This window comes from Notechis scutatus, chromosome 1, assembly GCF_049901735.1.
Source record: "Notechis scutatus isolate UNSWTSFEM ecotype Mainland chromosome 1, rNotScu1.2, whole genome shotgun sequence".
NCBI classification, from domain to species: Eukaryota; Metazoa; Chordata; class Lepidosauria; order Squamata; family Elapidae; genus Notechis; species Notechis scutatus.
The window spans coordinates 81,164,548-81,183,370 of NC_142009.1; the positions used below are offsets into that span (position 1 = coordinate 81,164,548).

The 18,823-nt window shown below is 46.9% G+C and overlaps 1 protein-coding gene across 16 annotated transcripts in view; it reads right to left on the reverse strand.

Annotated features, from left to right (window-relative positions):
* The window catches only part of MAP3K4 (mitogen-activated protein kinase kinase kinase 4), a 110,096-nt gene that overhangs the window by 47,790 nt on the left and 43,483 nt on the right, over positions 1-18,823 (reverse strand). For 12 of the 16 annotated variants that reach the window (XM_087969270.1, XM_087969295.1, XM_087969228.1 and 9 more), the window contains one exon: positions 148-338. In XM_087969270.1, coding sequence (XP_087825396.1) covers positions 148-217 — 70 coding nt within the window. In that variant the 5' untranslated portion in view covers positions 218-338. Of the gene's footprint in view, positions 1-147; positions 339-3,566; positions 3,722-14,923; positions 15,082-18,823 lie in introns of those variants that run through there. The other 4 variants (XM_087969288.1, XM_087969276.1, XM_087969239.1 and 1 more) reach the window with 2 other exon arrangements.

An 18,823-nucleotide genomic window follows, 5' to 3' on the forward strand; every position in this document is an offset into this window, starting at 1 on the left:
ATTTCTCAATTTTCACTGCATTGGACGAAAGCTCCCATTTTGTCTGTCTAATATAAACACACTGGGAAAACGACAGTAGATTTCAAGCAGAATACCACTCACTGCTGACTGCTTTACTTTTTGCAATCCAGAAAAATTCTTGCGTACCTTTCAAAGCAGAACGGTTGGTAAGTTTCCCAACGTTACTTTTCAGATGTTTTGTTGACAGGCGTTTCATCTGCCGTGGTGTACTAGGAGGGGAGGTTCCATAGAAAGTTTCCGTATTTGCTTCATCTGATAAGTCTTCAGTGTCAGATTCAGATATCTTGCAAGTAGCATCTTCAAATCTGCACTCTTGCCTAAGTATATGCAATGAAAGAAATTAGGAATTATAGGTTTACAATCCCCACCCCACCTTAAATGCTTTCATCTAAGTGTCAGGATCTTTCTGCACCTTTGCCACTCCAGTGATGTATATAGCAACTCTGCCAAAGCAGTTTTTTTTCCTAGCGCATCACTTTTTTGTCTGGTTGGAAAAATCTTGTAGACTGAATTGAATTTTTTAAAACGAACCCCTATGATCAGTTAACAGGACAAAAATGAGATGTACAAACTGGTAGAATTTCCAGAATTACATCACAAATTGACATATATACATTTGCATCTATTAAAAAATGAATATGCAATAGCACAAAGAATTGTGCATACATGTTGCCAAATACTTAATGCCTCTGCAGCAAACTTTTTGTCAAATGTGCATTGTCATGAAGTGTTATCCCTTATCTATTTGCTTGCAACTATATGAGTATAAAAGGGGTGGAGTTTGCATTGAGACTATAGTATGAGGGACATTTCATCATTTGATCCTTCTTTCACCAATTCTGTGGACACCAATGCCACATAAATTGGCGATCAAACCATTAACAGGCTACTAATTTCTATAAGGGACGTGGTGGCTCAGTGGCTAAGATGCTGAAATTGTCGATCAGAAAGGTTGGCAGTTCGGTGGGTCGAATCCCTAGCGCCACGTAACGGAGTGAGCTCCTGTTACTTGTCCCAGCTTTTGCCAACCTAGCAGTTTGAAAGCATGTAAAAATGCATGTAGAAAAATAGGGACCACTTTGGTGGGAAGTTAACAGCGTACCATGCGCATTCGGTGTTTAATCACGCCAGCCACATGACCACGGAGATGTCTTTGGATAGCGCTGACTCTTCGGCTTTGTAACGGAGATGAGTACCGCCCCTAGAGCCGGAAATGACTAGCACGTATGTGCGAAGGGAAATTTTACCTTTACCTAATTTCTATATACATGCAATGCAGACTTCTTATCTCATTGGGAAAGGCAGCAGACACCTAATATGAAGACCAACATCTTCTACAAACTTAAAAATGTTTAAGTTATGTTTCCACAGAGAAAAATACATGATTTTTACAACTGAAAAAAATATTATAGAAAACCTTTGAGGGAAGGTTCTATAGAAAAACAATTTTTAAGAAACAGTTTTTACTTATATCAAAACATTACAAATTTTGAATAACTCCAGTCTCCAGCATCAGAGAACTACAATTCCCATGTGTAACAGTGCTCCTCTAGAAAACCCTGCTACTATATAATATCTATGTCAGTGCAGTATCAGGATGTCAATTGGCCATGTACTGAATTACAGGCCATGTACTCAACTTAAAACTGGTGGCTTAGCAACCATTTAAAGTTACACCAGACCCCTCAAAAGTTATTTAATGACCCAGATTCATTCAAAGTTCTGGCCAGATACCCCCTCCTGCAATCATGTGACCACATTTTGAGCACTTTGGCAAGCAGCCTGCATTTATAGTTGTTTGTGGCATCCCACGGCCACATGATTTATGAAGTTTTTACCCCAAACCAGCATTTATTTCATTTCTGGCAAAAAAACACCACATAGCAAACAATGGATTGCTTAACTGCCGCATTTGTTTAATGATCACTGCATTCATTTAGCAAACACTGCATAAAAGGTCTTAAAATCTATCCTGATCACACAATGACCTGTTTAACGAGCATTATGACAGGAACATAATTGCAGGCTCACTTACAGTCGTAAATCGAGGATTATCTCTACTTAAATCTAATGTATCCTAAAAGGGCCAAGAAAGAAGATAACAAATCTGGCTCTCCTGGTTCTATGTGAATAAACTGAAGAAGCTGTGTAGAGAGAAGTTATTGGGAGTAAACATTCTAATATTCGAAAGATTATCCTTTACATGGAAAAAAAAGAGAGACTGAACCCAAGCCAATAAATTCACAATACCAAAAAGACTATTTTCATTAAACATCATTAAAAATGTCCTCATTATACTGTTTAATACTGGAATAACCTATATCAGAAAACACTGGAATCCCTTTATATGTTTTCAGTGGAAGCAGAACAGTTACTCAGCACAAATGTTATAATATTTAAAACTTATAGATGGGTCTAGATCAGGGATCCCCAACCTTTTCGACGCCACGGCCCGGTTCCGACATCAGCTGGGCGCGCGACCGGTATCGGCGTCAACTGGGCCGCCATCTTTTATGACGGCGCTTCCGGTGACGTCACGGAGCGCTGTTTCGTCATAAAAGATGGGCGCCAGCAGCGCTTCTGGTGAGCTTTTCGGGTAGAAATGGCTTTCTACCCGGAAAAGCTCACCGGCGCTGGCGCCCGCCATCTTTTTATGACGAAACAGCGCTTCCGGTGAGCTTCTACCGGAAAAGCTCACCAGAAGCGCTTTTTACCAAAAAGATGGCGGCGCCCAGCAACCAGCGACCCGGTAAGGCTTGTTCCGCGGCCCGGTACCGGTCCGCGGACCGGCGGTTGGGGACCCCTGGTCTAGATGTATTGGATGAGATGAACATCAAGGACCCTTCAAAGTTAAGAATAGAGTGACTTCCAGTGGCGTTTCCGTTGAAGACGGATCAGAGACCGCAATCATGTGTGGCTTTAATCCATGTTTACCTTGTTGGAAGGGTCCCTGTGGGACCGGAACCATCTGACCCACCTTGGAGGGGTGGGGGAAGAGGGGGAGACCGCCAGCTGGGTCGAGGGGAGCCACATCTCCCCTCCCTAGCTAGGTATTACTCCTCTGGAAGACAAGGAGAAATGGCAGTTTAATGGCTGCCCTGAAGGCGGAAAGCTGCCGGGACCTAAGCATGCGCTGGAGCAGTGAAGTGGTGAGCGACGTGTAACCAGATAAAATAACTTGATTTTTTCTTAATACCTGAGAAGCAGAAAGAAAGAGCCCTCGCTTAAGAGTATCATAGCGGTGAACGGAAAATAAGAGGAAAATATAAGGTAAACAAAATTGGAGCATAAAAAGCTACAATGAAATGAGAGACTAAATTTGGAATAATATATATAATTTGGCATTAGGCATTGGACAAAATGCTGGACTTGCCTGGAATTGACTATTTTTAAGGAAGCTAATAGTGGAAATGGTTGGAAATTACCATTAATATACTTGAAAAGAGAAAAGAACTTTGAAAAGTGGAAAGTGATATAGCGCCATCTAATGGTTAAATACTTTTTTCCTTCAGAATTTTATGGAAAATGGGCGTTGGTAGAATTACCTGAGAATGCCCTTTCTATATACACTGCAAGAGTGTCCAGGAAATGGGTGTGACTCCTACTGACGTCATAGAGCTGGGTCTGCCACTATAAAACCAATCAGCCTTAGCTGCTCGCCATCTTTTAGGCGAAGATTCTTGACAGACATAACGTGTCTCTGGAAGATAAACAAACAAATTAGAACCAAACAAACCCCCCCGGACGAACTAGGTCGGGGCTGGACACTCTTGTGGTGTATATAGAAAGGGCGTTCTCAGGTAATTCTACCAACGCCCATTCTCATACACTCTGCTAAGAGTGTCGAGGAAATGGGATATACCAAAGCTCGCATGTCCATGGGAGGGTCAACATCTGGGCAGGTCACTCCAACTGTGGAACCACCTGCTGAAGCACCCTCCGTCCAAAGGAGGCGTCCGCCGAAGCAAAGGAATCCAACCTATAATGACATATGAACAGCGATGGCGACGCCCAGGTAGCCACCCTGCAAATCTCCTCCAGCGAAGCCTGCATAGACCAGGCAGCTGAAGTAGCTGCACTTTTAGTGGAGTGGGCCGTGATGTTCATAGGCACTGGCAGGCACAAAGCTTGATAGCCCTTGGCGATGCAAGATCGAATCCACCTCCCAATCGTAGAGGGAGCCACCTTGGTACCCAAGGGGGTGGGATGAAAAGACACAAATATGGCCTCCGATTGTCAGAATTCTGCTGTCCTCTTGATATAAATCTTGAGGACCCGCCTTACATCCAGCCTGTGCCACCTACGCTCCAACTCAAACCAGGAATTCACCTTAGGAACAAACGTGGGATCTAATCTCAGTAACACCCTGTTCTCGTGGAACACACAAAGATCTTGCCTAATGGAAAAACACTCCGACACCCTCCTGGCCTAAGTGATGGCCACCAAAAATGCCACCTTAAAAGTCATCATTTGAAGAGAAACTGACTTAAGGGGTTCAAAGGGAGGCCCCGTAAGGGTCTGTAGAATGGAAAGGAGATCTCACGTGGGAAATCTGTGAACCACAGGAGGACGAAGGTTAGAAACCTGCGTACAGAGGGATGATGAGATAAGGAATCAAAACCCTCCCAGGCCAAAACAGAGGACAGAGCCGCCACTTGTCAGTGAAGAGTATTGGGGGCGAGACCCTTATCAAGGCCATCCTGGAGGAAACTTAACACCTCTTCAACGGACACCAAGGAAGGCACAACAGCAGACTTGGCTGCCCATGAGCAGAAGACCTTCCAGGTAGCATCGTAGATGCACAAGGTGGAAGGCTTCCGGGAGACCTGAATGGTGTCAGTCACCTTATCAGAAAATGTGGCCTCCTTCAAGGTCTGCCGCTCAAGTGCCAAGTGGTTAGTCTTGTGGATCCTAAATACATTAATTTTATTTTAATTTTACTTTTTTTTAGTGTTTATTATATATTGATCTTGAGTTAATTAATGAAGACAATAATGTATAAGGCAAAATAAAACAGGTAGTAAGCTGAAAATGGAAATAATAGGGGATAAAGAATTAGAAATATATGTGAGGAAATGATTTTGATATTGAATTAATGAATTGAAATATGAAATGGAAATTTATTTGAAGATTAGTGGAGTGGATAATAATTTGATGTGATATTAAATAAGAAAGTTGAAAATGTAAGTATGACTATGTATAAATATTGTAATGTAAATCACGTTGCTCACATGAAGAGATGTGTAAAAAATAAAAATAAAAAACTTTTTTTTTTAAAAAAAGTTAAGAGTAGAGGTAGTCCTTGATTTACAACCACAATTGGGCCCCAAATTTCTGTTGCTAAGTAAGACAGTTATTCATTTTGTGACCTTTCTTGCCATAGTTAAGTGAATCACTGCTGTTATTAAGTTGGTAACATGGTTGTTAAGTGAATCTGGCTTCCTTATTGATTTTGCTTGTTAGAAGGTCACAAAAAGTGAGCAACATGACCCCAAGACACTGCAACTGTCATAAATACGAGTCAATTGCCAAGCATCTGAATTCTGATTATGTGACCATGGGTATGCTGCAATGGTCATTTAAGAAAGCTCATAGGACACTTTTTTCACTGCTGTTGTAACTTCCACTAAACGAACTGTTTTAAGTAGAGGATTACTTGTAGTTCAGTGTAGAAAAACCAGATTTCAAATTATGGAACCTGTTTCCTCATTAAAATGATTTTGTGGTAAAAAGCCTTGGGACAAAACCTACTTACGTTCAGTTGCAGTCAGCACACATAATACTGGGTTATGTTGAAGAACATACTGATTCAGTATGAAACAGCTTAATATGTAGTACAGTACATACTTTGCCTCTGAATTGGAGTAGGTTGCACAGAAAACTCTTTGGAAGAAGGCTACATGTGAACATCTAAGTGGCTCAATCTTTTCTTCTAAAGAATTCAAAACATCAGATGTGATAGTGATTGCTCTCCCTGACATAATGAAGACTTCTTGGGAAAATCCTTAGTACTTCTGTGATGTGATATATGTGCGTAAATTAAACCAATCCAACTCAGAACAAAGATTAATGCCATTTCAGAAATTAAACCAATCCAACTTAGAACAAAGATTAATACCATTTCAGTCTAAATCTCATACTGTCTTTAATAGTTTCTAAAATAACAGCCAACTCAAGATAATGGCAAAAGTGCTAATAACATATCCATTTCTAAAATACAGCTACTCCTGTTGTATTGCAACTAACTGAAACTAAAAGAGCTGATGTCACTGGCTTAGTAGCAGTAAAAATAAAAACTCATAAACAAATGGAATGGTATACTTTTCCTACTGTATTTCTTGTGGCTATGAGACAAGAAAAACCATATTTGCCTACATTTCACATCCCATATATTTAAGTTAAAACAAGATGTTAATTTCTGAGACACAATGCTAGGCTTTCCCACTACAAGAGCTATGAAACTATAAATATTCAGTACATTATACTGAGTAGTTGCAGAATTTTAAACGAGATTAAAATGAAATCAAAATAGGTTACAAACAAAGGTCTTTACATTTAGTAATATAAATGGCATTATTGCATTTTTCAGTAAAATAATCACTTCAAATTAATAAACTTACAATTTATCCAATGAAATCAGGGGTGGGATACGACAGGGTTAACTACCAGTTCGGGATTTACAAGCTTCACAGCCTGTTAATTGTCATTAGCACGCTGTGTGCCAAGAAGCAGCCTTTGAAACAGCCTTCTTTTCTTATTTTTTTAACTGCAGCTGTGCCTCGTTCGGCAGCTGAAGTTGAAAAATCAGGAAATGAAGATCAGGTAAGAGCCCGGGTGGGCAGGTGGGCAAAAACATCAGCAGACATAGAAGCGGTTCTATGTCTGCTGCTCTTCAGAGCTACCGGTTCTACAGAGGTGGACAGAACCGGTAGAAACCCACCCCTGAATGAAATTATCCAAAAGCAGAATTTCAACAAAAATAAGGAACACTGTATTATGCATCTAACACCCATTTTTTTAAAAAAACAAATGAAAGGAACAAGAACTAATGAGTTGAAGGAAATACTGCAACAATTTTTTTAAAATTATTTATCTTTTGATTGACAGAGAGCAAGCATTATTAGTTTGTCTAGACCTCTTCTGAATTTTAAATAATTAATTTTGATGATTAAAAGCACTTACTTTTATTCTTAAAATTAAAATATTTGGCTCTGCCCTAAGAACCAACTTTAATGTGACTGTAAATGACTATAATCCTTGCAAAATATCATTACTGACATTTGAAATATTGTTAAAGCTAAGCCAAGAAAAACAGCTAAAAGAGCAAGTTGTTTTATGTATGAGGTAAAAGGAACTGATTTGTAATGTCACCATCTGTCAAACTAATGAATAAGGGAGAATGGGCGTTGGTTCTTACCTGATACGCCCTTCTCGGCGAGCCGCGAGGAGCATCCAGAGACTGGGATGTGCTTCTGAGTCCTCTTCTTGCAGGCTGAGCTTTAGATGAGGAAACGCTCCGCCCCTCACGTGGTATCGCGCAGCGTCTCCCCAGTTTTTTGCGATAACGAAGAGAGGTTATTAATTCTATCTAATCTACTATTGGCTCCTTGGCTGAAGCAAGATTCCCCACCAGACGGAGAAATTAGGGTGGGGCTGGATGCTCTCGCGGCTCGCCGAGAAGGGCGATCAGGTAAGAACCAACGCCCATTCTCCTCGAGCCGCCGGAGCATCCAGAGACTGGGACATACCAAAGCTGGGCTGTCCTACGGGTGGGACTCCGCTCTGGCCCGAAGGCCCCTCCGGATCACTGATGACCCTCTGTAAGACCCGCCGGCCAAAGGAGGCCTCCGCTGAGGCGCACGTATCTATTTTATAATGTCTGATAAACGGGGACGGAGAGGTCCAGGTGGCTGCCCGACAAATGTCAGCGATGGGGGCTTGCGTGGCCCAGGCCGCCGAGGTGGCTGCACTTCTGGTGGAATGGGCGGTTATTCCACCCGAGCGGGCAGAGAATGGGAAAGGTAGCACCTCGCAATAGTAGCCCTGATCCAGCGACTGATGGTGGAAGGAGAAACCTTAAGCCCCAGTGACCTGGGTTGAAAGGATAGGAAGAGGGATTCCGACCTTCGCATGGGTTGAGTGCGCTTAATATATATACGCAAGGCCCTTCTAACATCTAGGGTGTGCCAGAGGACCTCCCTGCCCTGGAGGGCCTAGGGCAAAATTTGGTAGAACCAGTTCCTGTGACCTATGGAAGGGAGAGTTAACTTTGGGTAGGAATGTGGGGTCAGGACGAAGGACCACCCGATCAGCGTGGAATACACATAGATCGCTCCTAACTGACAAAGCTGCTATTTCCGAAACTCGACGAGCAGAAGTAATAGCTACTAGAAAAACTACCTTAAAGGTGAGAAACTGAAGGGATGAATCTCTCAAGGGTTCGAACGGGAACGTGTGAGAGAAACGAGGACCTTGTTGAGGTCCCATGTGGGGAACTCAGAACAGTGGGAGGGCACAGGTTGGTGGCGCCCTAAGGAAAGATCTAATTCGGGGTGATGAGAAAGGGAACCGTAGTTATCACAGGAGACCACGGTTGAGAGGGCAGAAACTTGTCGCCTCAGGGTGTTAGGTGCGAGGCCTTTACGGAGGCCTTCCTGAAGAAAATCTAGGATCTGAGCCACTGAGGGAGAGAGGGGATCAATCTGAGACCCGCTACACCACTTGCAGAACCCTTTCCAAGTGGCATCAGAAATGCGGTAGTGGGAAGGTCGCCTAGCGGCCAAAATAGTGTCGATGACTTGACTCGAGAGATTCTCACTAGTCAGACGGATCCGCTCAACCTCCAGACGGCTAACTGGAGCCATTGAGGCCCGGATGCAGAAGGGGCCCCTGAGAGAGGGAGACCCTGTCCGGGGATCCTCCATGGGGGCTACCGATAAATTGCGGAGATCCGCAAACCACGGTCGCCTGGGCCAATAGGGAGCCACCAGGAGAAGGTCTGCCCTCTCCTGAAGAAGTTTCTGTATTACTCTGGGAACTAACGGGAGCGGAGGAAGGCATATAGGAGCCCTGGGGGCCATGGGCAGCGCAGAGCATTGTGATTCTCCGACCGGTGAGATGGATACCGGGAGAAGAACCGTGGAAGCTGAGTGTTGGACGGGGAGGCGAAGAGATCCACCACCGGAAGGCCGAATATTCTGGACGCTTCCTCGAACAGGGATGGATGGAGACGCCATTCTGCCTGGTCCACCGTGGCCCTGCTCAGCCAGTCCGCCTGAGTATTGTCTACTCCGGAGATGTGTTCGGCCTTTAGTGATAGGAGGTTGATTCTGCCCAGCGGCAAAGGCGCCGGCTTCCTCATTAGCTGGATGGACTGGGTGCCGCCTTGCCTGTTGATATGGGCCTTGGCCGTGACGTTGTCCGTGAGAACGAGGACGTGATGTTTGCGGATCTGAGGAAAACTGCGCAGGGCCAGATGGACAGCGTGAAGCTCTAGCCAATTGATGCTGCACCTTTGCTCGGACGGCGACCATCTGCCCTGAGCCGAGAGCGAAGTCGAGATGAGCGCCCAACCGGACAGGCTTGCGTCCGTAGTGACGGTGAGTCGTTGAGGTTCCGCGAAGAGATGGCCTCTGTTGATGGCGGGATTGGTCCACCATAGAAGAGACGTGAGGACCCTTGGAGGGACCCTGACTCTGGCCTTCGAGTTGCTTCTTCCGGATCGTTGGAATGGGAGCAGGAACCACTGGAGGGATCTGCTGTGTAGACGGGCCCAGGGAATAATAGAGATGCATGACACCATTTTGCCCAACAATTTAGAGAGGTCCAGTAAGGCCACCTCCTTGAACGCCTGATCTGTTTGACCAGGGCCTGAATGCTAAGGAACCTCTCCTGGGAGAGGAAAACTCTTGAGAAACCGAATCAATTATGGCGCCCAAGTGGTTGATTCGGTGGAAGGGGTAAGTTGGCTCTTTGCCAATTGACTAGGAACCCGTGTGCCTGTAAGGTGGAGAGAGTGACCCTGGTATCCCTGACTGCCTGGGATTTGGACGGGATAGAATAAGGATATCGGCCCATAGCAGTGGAGGCGGACAGGAACGCTCCTGAGATGAGCCGCCAGAGCCGCCAGGACCTTGGTGAAGGTCCGGGGCCGAGGCCAGTCCAAAGGGAAGGGCCACGTATTGATAATGAAGGCTATTATGACAGAACCTGAGGAATTTGAAATGGGAAGGCCTGATTGGAATATGGAGGTATGCCTCCGAAAGATCTATGGAAGATAACCAGTCTCCCGCCTGGTGCCTAAAAGAATTGATTGCAAAGTGTGCATTTTGAATCTACGCTGGATAAGGTGACGGTTGAGCCGTTTCAAGTCCAGGATGGCTCTCCAACCCCAGAGTGTTTGGGCACCACAAAGAGATGGGAGTAAAACCCTTTCCTCTCTGATCCGGAGGGACAGGTTGAATGGCCTGGATGTCAAGAAGATGATGGATGGCTGCATCCATTAGTGCACGCTTGGAGGGATCCCTTGAGGAGGGGAGGGGAAGAAACAATCAGGGGAGCGGACCTGAACTCCAGGGCGAGGCCAAACCTGATTGTGTCCCAACCCATGCATCGGAAGTGGATATGTCCCATTGGGCGGCGAAGTGGCTGAGGCGGCCGCCAACGGGGGAGGAAGAGGCTCTACCTTCTGCGGTAGGGCCTTCCTCCCGATCCCCGGAATGGTCTCTGTAGCCGCCACCGCGCCTGGATCTGTCGCCCGGGTCCGTGCGGTCCTGGATCGGAAGGAAGGGGGTCTAGGATATCTGGGCGGGAAGGGGGTTGGTAGAAGGGGCGTGGAAAGCTCCTCCAAAGGGCTGAGAGCCCCTGGCCTCCGACCTTCGAAAAAGGGAGGGCAAATACTTTCTCTTACTGCGTGCCCTCGACCAGCAGTGGTTCCAAAGCTGGGCCAAACAGTTTATCTCCGTAATGGGGGCAGTGGCCAGCTTGACCTTATTCTTTACGTCCGCCTGCCAGTGTTTGAGCCATAGCATGCGTCTAGCCGTGACATGCGACGTGATGGCCCTGGAAGAAAATTTACCGACTGGTAAGTGGCGTCAGCCGAGAACTCGGCTGCAGCCACTAACTTCGCTATATCCTGGTGAGCTCTGAGATTGGAAGCAGGGATGTGGTCCTTGAGCTGACGTAGCCAGCGGATAGAGGACCTCGTGAAAATGAGGCGGCCGTAGCTGACTTAATGGCCCAGGCGTCAGATAGGTGAGCCCTGCGTAGCGCCTGCTCCGCCCGCCTGTCCTCAGGTTTCAAGGCCTCTAGGGCCTCACTAGGGTAGAGGAGGAGGCTAGACCCACAATGGGGTCATCGACCTCCGGGATATTCAGGAGGTTAGACAGAGCCGAATCGAGATTAAAGAATCTCTTGTCTTGGCTAGAGGGAGTGGGAGGGGTCCCTGAGGAGGTAAGTTGCTTCGCTACCAGATCTACGAAGATGGGAGGGATGGGATGACCTCAGCTTCCACCACTGGTTGGGTGAAATGGAGTCTTCCGGGCCCTCTGGGACAGGGGGTTTCTGCAGCGGATCTGTGAAAGAAGGCCAGAGACATTCTTGGCCTTAAGGAGGAGGGACTTTGAACATATGCGGTTTAAACAGCCCCCAAAGGAGGGTTGGTCGGGAGAAGGGTCCTCATCCTCCGACATCTCCCCTTCCATGATGTCAGCCTCTAAGAGGGGTTCACTGTAGCGGAGGATCCCATCCGGGAATCCTCTTCCTCTTCCCTGAAATCCCCAAAGTCCCCTTCCTCCTCCACCTGGGCCCCAATCGGAGGAGGGCTGTCCCTCTGAGAGAGTACCTGATCAACTGGGGGACCGGTTGTGGAAGGGATCTGATAGATATCGAGTCGTGCTCGGAGGCTCAGGAGAGAAGCCTGATCTTGTCATGTGTTGTAGTCCTCTGCTATGCCCCTGGCGGATGGCTGATTCCATCCAAGCCCTGATGTGAGGTGGAACCTCGGAGGTAGAGGGTTCATCGTGGCGCAGACCAGCGGCTGTGGGTGTAAAGGTGGCTTCGGGGTCCGTCTGGTCGGAGGTCCGGGGTCGGAAGACCCTGAAGCGAACTGCGCCTAGGTAGGGAAGAGGGGTCTGAGGGGAGAGATTGAGCAGAGGTAGAAGGGTTTGGAGGAGGAGGTATTGACGGCCCGAGCGGGACTCCCTTGAACGCCGGTCAAACTCTTTTTCCAACGCTTTGTGGCGCCTTAAGGCGTCACGCTGGGCGGCCTTGGAAGGTTCCTTGTCCTGTCTAGAGCCCTTAGGTTCCTTGTCCTGCCTGCGCAAGTAGTGGGACTTTGCCTTAGCCTTCAAGGAAGGACGTTTAGAGGATTGTGCCTGCCATGTTAGATACAATTACTAGCAAAGGCGGTTGGCACGCCCAGATCAGGCCTGGATGAGGCCGGGTGAAGGTGAAGCTGGCCCTCTCCCCTTTTGGAATTTGTTGTGTACAGAGATAACAGTAAGGTATCTAAGAAATATAGTATGTACAGAAAAATAGATACTCTAATTATAATTCTTCCTTATCCTTTTGATTGATTTTTATCTTTATTATGCTTTTGTACCAAATGTATATACAGGTTATCCGTATATATTTATATATGTACGAAAAATATTATTGTACAAGACAAAAGTTATTTTTTTTTTTTTTAATATATTCCTTTTGTATATGTATTAAGTATATATATATATAGATAGATTTTTTTTTTTTTTTTTTTTTTTTTAAACAGTAACCGTAACAGTGAGAACTTCGTATATCTCAGTACAGGCCAATTAGTCAAATAAACACCTGAGGCCTATGGTAGAAGAAGAGCCTCTGGCAGCAGGCCTCCAGACAAGAAAAATAAAACCGGAGGGGGCTGCAACTTCGCCCGAAAAACGGGCTGCGGGAGGCCAACAAGTAATACAAGGCCAGCCAGGTGGAAGAAATGGGCAGCTAGCTTTGACCCAAGGCCTGGGGCTCCATTCGCCGCAGCTAAAGAAATTCAAAATGGCGCCCGACCACGATGCGGAGCCAAAATGGCGGCCGCAAGCTGAACCGTCGGGACGCTTCGGGACGGAAGGGAGGGCTTCGCTGGTCAGCACAGCCTAGGGCCCTAGGGGCGATGACCCTCCCGATCGGGTGTTTAAGGTGGGGGGAATCCAGCAGTAAAGAAAACGCGTGCCACGAGGCAACGCGGAGGCAGCGATCAGATAAGGGGTGGGGGTCGCGCATCGCGCTGCGAGCCCGCAGCCTTGCCCCAAGGACGGGAAAAATTTCCCTTAAGTCCAGACCCTTTGCGCAGGAGGAGGAAGGAAAAGCAAACCTTATCAAGACGAGAGGGTTGTAATAGTAAAGAAATGTGCGATCAGCCAAGGAGCTCTCTGAAACACAGCCTGACTCTTCGAGGCTGAGCAAAAGACTGGGGAGACGCTGCGCGATACCACGGAGGGGCGGAGCGTTCCTCATCTAAAGCTCAGCCTGCAAGAAGAGGACTCAGAAGCACATCCCAGTCTCTGGATGCTCCGAGCGGCTCGAGGGAGAAAAATATATCTCATGCATCATGATAAAATCAGTTCAGAAGTAATAAGTATAGCAGCCGAGGAACAGGCTGATCTGGAATAGAAAGATGTCCGTTCTAAAGGAATTACCAATTAACCCAGAATGAGAATAGACATTCAGCAAATTATTTTTTATTACAAACTTGGCTACTCAACCCAATGCAATGCTAATATCTGCAAGAATGGGAATAACATTTATTTGGCTTGCATTTTCAAAATTACAGAGCACAAAATGCTCCAACATAATATCACTCCCCCTCTATTGAAATCTGGAGGAAGAGACTTTTTCTGGCTCCTATCCCTTAAGGCAGTGATGGCTAACCTTTTTGGCACCAAGTGCCAAAGCGTGTGCAAATGCATGCGTGCGCAAACCCACCAAAATGCAATGTGCACGCAGCCCCACACATGCACCCCGCCCCACGCACATGCATCCCCCACATGCGCGTGGCATGCATCCCCACATGCACCTGCCCCGTGCATGTGTGGCAGACACCTGAAGACCAGCTGGCTGGTGGGAGGTGCATGCGCATATGTGGTGGAGCCAAGCTGGGGCGGTGGCTCGTGCGCCCACAGAAAAGACTCTGCGTGCCACCTTTGGCACTCGTGCCATAGGTTCGCCATCACGGGACTAAGCTGTTGATTGGGATATCATATAGAATTCAGCTTGACTCCCCAGTAGCAAATACCAACATAAAATCAAAAGGAGAAATAATTCAAAGCTTTGTAAGGTAATGATACTCAAGCCTGCTATAGCTACCATTCAACTTCAAGGAGCTAATAATCTGTTTTCCAAAATATGCACTAACTTCTCTATTGAGTTGGATAAAGCTGAAATTAAATCAGCACTCTTGATTAAGAAATTGGACTGAGATTTATCTTATTTTGTTAATTGAGTTGCAGCTCCACTGAAAGAGCAGGTTTTTCCATCTAGAAATGCCCTTGATGATCAGCTGTCAGTTGATTCACAAATAGCAACTATGGAAACCAGCATGTTTGCACAATTAGAGCTGTGCCAGTTGCAGCTGTTTCTCAGGTCGACTGATTAAGGAAAAGTTATCCAAGAAATGATTATACCCCATTCTGACTTTTATTGTCATTTATTGTCATCTCTATAGGGTAGATGGTTCAACATCTTGCACTTTCTTTCTCCCTCAGTTTATCTTTATGTGAATTAGGGAGGGGTCTGTCTAAGACATTTTCTCAAACTAGTTTTTGGGACTGGACTTAAGCCACATTTAACTGATCATTAGTTAAATAGGAAATTGGACTGAGTCAGCTTATTTTTTGGATGATGTGCGCCTTCTGAAAGAGGGCATTGGTCTTACCTGATACGCCTATTCTTATAGGTTAGAGAGTCCGGGCAAAGGGTTAACTCCGTCTCCTAGCCGATTGGACTGAGTCTGTCAAAGCTGTTTAGCTCCGCCCCTGTTGCTGGACATGCCCCAGCTTTCGGCGAAGACAACATGACAGACAGGACTTGCCTCTGAAACGAAAAAACAGAACCCAGATTATCAGCCCCCCCACCCTCGGCCCATGGATCAGACCAGTCAGGGCGGGGCTGGACTCTCTAACCTACAAGAAGAAGAAGCGTATCAGGTAAGACCAATGCCCTTTCTCCCTTGTAAGGTTACAAGAGTCCAGGCAAAGGGACATACCAAAGCTGGAGTGTCCACAGCAGGGCTCACGTCTGGTCCTGATCCCCATGCTCCGTGATGACTCTCTGTAGAACCCGTTTGCCAAACGCTGCATCTGCTGATGCAAAAGCATCCAAACGGTCATTCCAGATAAATGGAGATGGGGATGTCCACGTGGCTGCCTTCCAGACTTCTTCAATTGAAGCTTATGTAGCCCAAGCAACTGTTATAGCAGCGCTATGAGTAGAATGAGCCATGACCCCTCTTGGTACTAGTAGGGAGCAACTCGTGTATGCCCTGGAGATACAGGACTTGATCCACCTGCTAACTGCAGAAGGAGTTACCTTACAACCCAACGTGGCAGGTTGGAAAGAAACAAATAGGGATTCCGTCTTGTGGAAGTCAAAATTCCATTTGATGTACACTGCTCAAAAAAATAAAGGGAACACTTAAACAGCACAATGTAACTCCAAGTCAATCACACTTCTGTGAAATCAAACTGTCCACTTAGGTAGCAACACTGATTGACAATCAATTTCACATGCAAATGGAATAGACAACAGGTGGAAAGCATAGGCAGTTAGAAAGACATCCCCAATAAAGGAGTGGTTCTGCAGGTGGTGACCACAGACCACTTCTCAGTTCCTATGCTTTCTGGCTGATGGTTTGGTCACTTTTGAATGCTGGCGGTGCTTTCACTCTAGTGGTAGCATGAGACGGAGTCTACAACCCACACAAGTGGCTCAGGTAGTGCAGCTCATCCAGGATGGCACATCAATGCGAGCTGTGGCAAGAAGGTTTGCTGTGTCTGTCAGCGTAGTGTCCAGAGCATGGAGGTGCTACCAGGAGACAGGCCAGTATATCAGGAGACGTGGAGGAGGCTGTAGGAGGGCAACAACCCAGCATCAGGACCGCTACCTCCGCCTTTGTGCAAGGAGGGACAGGAGGAGCACTGCCAGAGCCCTACAAAATGACCTCCAGCGGGCCACAAATGTGCATGTGGCTGCTCAAATGGTCAGAAACAGACTCCATGAGGGTGGTCTGAGGGCCTGATGTCCACAGGTGGGGGTTGTGCTTACAGCCCAACACCATGCAGGACGTTTGGCATTTGCCAAAGAACACCAAGATTGGCAAATTCGCCACTGGCGCCCTGTGCTCCTCACAGATGAAAGCAGGTTCACACTGAGCACATGTGACAGACGTGACAAGGTCTGGAGACACTGTGGAGAATGTTCTGCTGCCTGCAACATCCTCCAGCATGACCGGTTTGGCAGTGGGTCAGTAATGGTATGGGGTGGCATTTCTTTAGGGGGCTGCACAGCCCTCCATGTGCTCGCCAGAGGTAGCCTGACTGCCATTAGGTACTCAGATGAGATCCTCAGACCCCTTGTGAGACCATATGCTGGTGCGGTTGGCCCTGGGTTCCTCCTAATGCACAACAATGCTAGACCTCATGTGGCTGGAGTGTGTCAGCAGTTCCTGCAAGACGAAGGCACTGATGCTATGGACTGGCCCGCCCGTTCCCCAGACCTGAATCCAATTGAGCACATCAGGGATACCATGTCTCGCTCCATCCACCAACGGCACCTTGCACCAGACTGTCCAGGAGTTGAGGAATGCTTTAGTCCAGGTGTGGGAGGAGATCCCTCAGGAGACCATCCGCCTCCTCATCAGGAGCATGCCCAGGCATTGTAGGGAAGTCATACAGGCACATGGAGGCCACACACACTACTGAGCCTCATTTTGACTTGTTTTAAGGACATTACATCAAAGTTGGATCAGCCTGTAGTGTTTTTTCCCACTTTAATTTTGAGTGTAACTCCAAATCCAGACCTCCATGGGTTCCTAAATTTGATTTCCATTGATAATTTTTGTGATTTTGTTGTCAGCGCATTCAACTATGTAATGAACGAAGTATTTAATAAGAATATTTCATTCATTCAGATCTACGATGTCTTATTTTTGTGTTTCCTTTATTTTTTTGAGCAGGCCCTACAAGGCCCTACAAACATCTAGAGTGTGCCAAGATTTCTCCACGTCGTGGGCTGGGTTGGGGCAGAAATTTGGAAGAGCCAACTCTTGCGCCCTGTGGAACCATGTGTTGACCTTAGGAATGAAGGCCAGGTCCAGTCTCAAAACCACCCTGTGAGGGTGAAATATACACAGGTCTGGACGCACTGAGAGAGCTGCCATCTCTGATACTCTCCTGGCTGATGTAATAGCAACCAAGAAGACTACTTTAACAGTCAGAAGATACAAACTTGTCAACCTGAGAGGTTCAAATTGAGCTTTAGTCAGGAACTGCAATACCTTTGACAGGTCCCAAGTGGGATACCTGTGAACCACCGGTGGCCGTAGGTTGGAAGCACCTCTGAGGAACCTGCAAATGGTCGGGTCATGTGCCAACAATTCCAACCTTCCACATGTCAACACCGATGATAGGGCTGCCACTTAATGTCGAAGGGTATTAGGGAAAGACCCCTATCTACTCCTGCCTGCAAGAAATCCAGAATCTGCACTATCAAAGCCTCTATAAGCTTAATTTTTTACTTAGAGTACCAAAGGCAAAAGGCTTGTCATGTAGCATCATAAATGCAAATTGTGGAAGGTCGCCTGGAAGCCTGAATAGTCCTTATTACTTTGCTGGATAATTAGTCACGTTTTAAAGTGCTCTACTCAAGTGCCAAGCTGTCAGCTGTAGCCACTGGGGCTCTGGATGTATCAGGGACCCCTGGAGGAGATATCTTCCTTAGGAATCTGTCAAGGTTGAGCACTTAGAGGTTCACCAGGTCCGCAAACCAAGGACATTGGGGCCAATATGGAGCCAGGAGGATAACCGCCACCCTCTCTGCCAGGAATTTCCGTACCACTGCCAATAACAGTGGCAGAGGAGGAAAGGCATACAACAGGCCCGAAGGCCACCTGCTGTGGAGACCATTGGTCCCCTCAGCTCCCCAGGGTGACGAACCTGGTGAAAAATCATGGCAACTGTGCACTGACAGGTGTGGCAAGCAGATTCACCAAGGGTTGACCGAATCTCCAAGTCAGTTGGAGAAAAAGGGGTGCCCTGCTGAACCAGTCTGCCTGCACACTGTCACTGCCTGAAATATGCAGAGTGGCATTCGCAGTAAATTCTGCAGCCACAACCAGCTTATTGATATCTGGTGGGCTCTAATATCTGAGACTGGAAGCCAATCCTGCAGTTGTCTCAGCCATCTGGAGGGAGGCTCTAGTGAAAAAAGAAGCAGCCGTGGATGCCTTCACTGCTCAAGTAGCCGCTTGATGGGCCCTCTGCAACAACTGCTCAATATATTTTTTTGTCAGCCAGGATCAGGAGCAGATGACGATGACGACAATGCTGCCACAGGAGCATCTACTACTGGAACTTGCAGGCTCTTGGTAAGTTCTGGCCCCATGTTGAAAAATCTATGATCAGTAGAGGAGACTACGGCCTAAAACAGGTGTATCTAGTTGTTTGTGCACCACCTTAAGGAAGAGCTTAGGAGATGGAACAACCTCCGTTCAGACAGTTGGTTCATCAGAGTATCAGACTCCATAGGACTGTCCCCGCTGCAATCTCTGTCATCAGCA